General features: G+C 43.9%; 1 protein-coding gene across 1 annotated transcript; it reads left to right on the forward strand.

The window, feature by feature from the left end:
• Window positions 1–368: 368 nt before the first annotated feature.
• Window positions 369–1,094, forward strand: OLIG1 (oligodendrocyte transcription factor 1). The gene has a single exon (XM_015819723.1). It carries the CDS (start codon window positions 369–371, stop codon window positions 1,092–1,094), a length of 726 nt encoding a protein of 241 aa, XP_015675209.1.
• Window positions 1,095–4,757: the final 3,663 nt, after the last annotated feature.

Below are 4,757 nucleotides of genomic sequence, written 5' to 3' on the forward strand. Positions count from 1 at the left end.
CTTCACAATCAAGGTCTTGTCTACCGCAACGTTTTCCCTGAGCATCTTGCGGCAGCCAATGAGCGTCTCTTTTCCTCCAGATCTGCTCTCCCATTGGCTGCAGCCTGTCATTCTTTTGCTCGTCTAAGACAAGGTTGGAGTTAGAGGATCTGCGTTCAATAATCGGTTTCCTCACATCTCGGCGCTAATCACAGCAGGGAGATTAAAACAGTAATTGATCGGTCGATCTTTACCCCCCCCCCTTTTTTTCCAACTATTTCTCCTTATCCAGCTGACCGCAAATCCCTGCCGCCTTTTCTTCTCCCGAGTTTTTTTTCCACGCAATGACAGCCCGTTGCCTGATCTGAAAACCCCGCAGGGCCACCATCATGTTGAGGCAACACTTTTCCTACGAGCTGGTTCGCTACACGCAGGGCCCCTCCGCCTTGCTTCCCAAACAAGCGGAGGAGAGCAGGCCGGACTTTGCGGCGGAGCAGTTCCAGGCGCGATCCGGGACCGGGACCGGGACCGGGACCCCCCGGGCGGGCGGCAGCAAGAGCGAGCAGCAGCTGCTGCGGAGAAAGATCAACAGCCGCGAGCGGAAGCGGATGCAGGACCTCAACTTGGCCATGGACGCGCTGCGAGAGGTGATCCTGCCTTACTCGACGGCCCATTGCCAGAGCTCGCCCGGGCGGAAGCTTTCCAAAATCGCCACGCTGCTCTTGGCTCGGAATTACATTCTTTTGCTGGGAAGCTCGTTGCAAGAGCTCCGGAGAATCATCGGGGAGATTAGCGGCTCCTCGGGTCCCAGGCTGCTGCTGGCTGGACTGCCTCTCTTCGCCGCCGCTGCCGCCGCCGCGGTGGGCCCGGGCCCGGTGCTGCTAACGCCGGGGATCGGGAGCCACCACCACCACCTGCCCCACCACCACCACCACCCGGACAGGCTGCGACCGGCCAGCAAATACCTCTCGGCGGCGGCCCTGGAGGAGCAACCGTGCGGCCACGTGCCCGTCCCCGATGGGGCTACCCTTTGCTCCTGCGCCGCTTGCAAGTTCCCTCATTTGTTTCCTTCCGGCTTCGGGGTGGCCGCGGTGCAGACGCAGTTTTCCAAATGAGCCTGGCCCTCCTGAGCTGAGGGGGGGGGGATGGAGATGGAGGGGGCCCAGCAGGCGGCGATGGAAAATGGTGGGAGGGCGGCGGCCCGGAGGACTCGAGGAGCCTGGCGGCTTCTCCTTTTTTATTACACGGTTTGCACCACGGGGCAGACAGGCGAGAATGTTCAAGACCCTGAAAGGGACGGTTTAAATCGGGTGCGCGATCACTGGGACAAAAGTCTTGATTTTGGCCCTCGGGTACCATTTGAAGAAGAGGGTCAGAATGGGGCAATTGTATTAAAGAGGTTAAATCGTCCAACTCTAACCCAAGCTGACCACCTGATGACGTAGCTTTGCACGGGACCTGAAATCCATACCAAGCCTGTTAAGATTTGTAAAAGAGGGATCATGGAACCCCAGAAGTGGAAGAAGCTTTCCTCTGCTTGGTGCAAAATCCAAATGAAAAAGCATTCCAGGCAAATGGGCGTCCAGCCTCATTGAGCACATCCAGCAGAGGAGAGTCACAGCCCTTGGCAATGGGTTCCATTGTCAAACTGCTTGGTCAGTTGGAATAACTTCCTGTAATTGGACATCTTAATCTGTGTCCCACACTCTGGGATGCAGAGAACAAGCCATTCTTCTATAAGAACCATCTTCAGGCACTTGAAAACTATGAGTCTTACCATCCTCAGTTATTTCTGAAGGCTTAGACATGCCCAACTCTTTCAGGCTCTTCTTGTAAGGCGAGCAGGATTCACACTACAGCAGTGACTTTTGGCATTAATACAGCAAGGAGAAAAGTTTTCAAACTTCAGTGATGGCTTAGTGACATTCAGAAATGCCATAAGATTCTAGTTGAGATCCTGACTAAATATTCAGTGTTTGGATAATCTTGGTAAGGCTTTATACTGGGCACTTGTTCCAATATTTCAGAGTCTCTCTCTCTCTCTCTTAAGTCCCCAGAAACTGTGATACTAAGAATGTAATATAGCTCTCTACTTCTGGGATTTGAAAAATATACTAAGCTGTATTTGCCTTTTCAGCAGCTATGCCAGCTGATTCATATTTAGCAACTGATTCCCCTATTCAGTATCTTGTATTTGATTTTCTACATGAAGAATTTTCTCTTTCTATTAAATGTCATTCTTTTTTTCAGTCAATCTATCTAGATTGTCTTGATTTTTTTTCCTGTATATTAATATATTAGCTGTCCTACTGAGTTTTGTGTAATTTGCAAATCTGTTAAGCACTGCTTCCACCTACTTATCCATATTAATGAAAATAATGATGAGTCAAGTCTAGGACTAAATCCCTGTGGCACACCACTTGAAACTTAACTGCAATTCAATGAGTATTCTTTGAGCAATGTTTTCAACATATATGCCGGCCAGCCAATACTTAGCTAATCAAAATATCATGTAATTTTTTTTTTGAAATTTAGTTGCTCCTAGTGCAGTGGAATTTCCTTTCAGTAAAAATGTATAAGATCACATCTGTGTTCCTGATTTCCGAGGTGTACTCAGGCTTTTTTCCCATGAAATCAGTGAAACTTAACTATGCTTAAGTCCTACTGTTCCATTGTCCAATACAATGACTAGTCTCTCTTGTATTGGTGAAAGTCTTAGCAACTTTGAAACTGACATTTGTATATTTATTGCCTACTTATATTAGTTGTAGATTGTCTATCAGTGACAATCCACAGTTATTGCATTGTTTGAAAATAACGCAACTTGGTTTTCAAAAATTACTTAAAGCAACCTATCTGCTTGTGGAGAAGTTAAATCTTATAAATTAGTTAGTTCATTTAATGAGCTAATATCCCAGTGTTATGGGTTCTTCACTGATTTTGTTTAAACTAGTTTAAGCACCATGTTATTCACATACTTTTGTTCATATGCCAGCAACTGAAATATCTATATAGCAATAACATTTTTAATATTAGAGTTTCAATCCTAAGCACACCCTTTAGGAAATAAGATCAATTGAACTAGTGAGCCTTACTTTTAGGGAACCAGGAACAGAATTTATCAGAACACTTCTAAACTGCACTCAGAAAGAAAAAGAAATGAATGTACTGACTTCACAACTTTGAGTGGAGTGATTGTAGGCTTCTTACCAATATTGTGGTCTTTTTGCATGCACAGTACTCTGATGCATTATTATTGTCTTAATGTAATGGATTAATATAAATGATTTTTAATATTTTTTCTGTAATAGCAAAAATGAATATACCTCTATAGCAGGGGTGTCAAACTGCCGCCCCCGGGCCAGATGCATCATAGAGAAACCGCGCCCACCCCATTGCCGGCAATGGCAAAAAAGTTACAATATGTCGCAACATGTCACATGATGTTGCGAGTTTGTTAACCCTGCTCTATAGCAATCCCAATAATAATACCAACTTAAACTTCTCAATAAGATAAGAATATTGCACCATATCTAAAAACTGCATAGTCAGAAAATCACACTGGATATCTGAAGAATTGCTGATGCTTAGGTGAAAAGGTAATACAGAGCAAAATTAATCAAATCATTTTTAGAACAGACTATATTAAAAGCAGGATGTGGGCGCTGTATAGTTAATGCTGTAGAGACTACCTTCCATTCATTTCAATGTAGTTTCTCTAAAGCATTCATTAGGTTCACAATGAATGAGATACATTACATTGAAGATAAATGTTTGACACATCTCTATGATGAAAGGCAGGATCAGTTACTTTATCTGTTTTTTTCTGGGAGAGCAATCTAGTGTTCCACCAGAACTACAGAATACTCTTACTTCAGCAGAAATGTAATATGAATATGCTGAGCAAGAAACCTTAATTGGTACCAGTTTTGAGCACCCCATATGCAGTTTTGTAATGGAGATTTGAGATTTATTGTGTCATTCAGATTACAGAGCTCAAGTAATGGGTCCAACATGGCACCCATGTAGTGTTTCAAATAATGGTGTGAAACTTCATATAAAGAACCATACACAATGAGTTAAAAAATCCTGTAGTATTTAAACTGTCTTGCTCAACATATTGTATGAACATGGTCAATGTAACAGCATGATGAACTGAGAATATTTTACAAGGATTGTGTTCATTTTGGTGAGATGATTTAATCTGGATAGGAAAGCAAAGCAAAGCAGGAAAGTCTATGTAAGATAGGAAGAATACATGCAGTTTGTTGTCTTGTCCACTATCGAAACCCTTCGTCAGACTGACTGATTTGGAAAAGTTAGCAAATCTTGGCTGGCCTGGACTGATATCTGAAAAAGACACTGTTGTTTACAAATCTTGGTTAAAAGAAACCATAGTTTAACAGGACGTATGTACTCAGTATGTACTGAGAAATTGGTGAAGATTTCAGAATGTATGCCAAGGTAGATGAGCTCAAGATTGCAGCTGTAGCTTTCTCCAGTCATCAAAGGACTGTACCAGCAGTCCTTGATTTACAACCATTCATTCAGCAATTATTTGAAGTTACAGCAGCACTGAATGAAGGGATTTTATGACTGGTCCCTGAAGTTACAGCTGTTGTAGTGGCCTCATGGTCGTGTGATCAAAATTTGGGTGTTTGTCACCTCACCCATGTTTATGATAGTAAGCACACTTCGACTCCCCCACCTCCCTATTTCCCCTTTGACCCCCTGCCCTCCATAGCCCCTGCTGCCCTAGTTGACCTTCCCCATTTTCT

The sequence above is a fragment of the Protobothrops mucrosquamatus genome, unplaced genomic scaffold (genome assembly GCF_001527695.2).
Source record: "Protobothrops mucrosquamatus isolate PMUCROS unplaced genomic scaffold, P.Mucros_1.0 scaffold_149, whole genome shotgun sequence".
In the NCBI taxonomy this organism is placed as follows: domain Eukaryota; kingdom Metazoa; phylum Chordata; class Lepidosauria; order Squamata; family Viperidae; genus Protobothrops; species Protobothrops mucrosquamatus.

Excerpts from the sequence above, each read along its gene's own strand:
- OLIG1 (XM_015819723.1), top strand. The coding sequence starts at position 369 with ATGTTGAGGCAACACTTTTCCTACGAGCTGGTTCGCTACACGCAGGGC.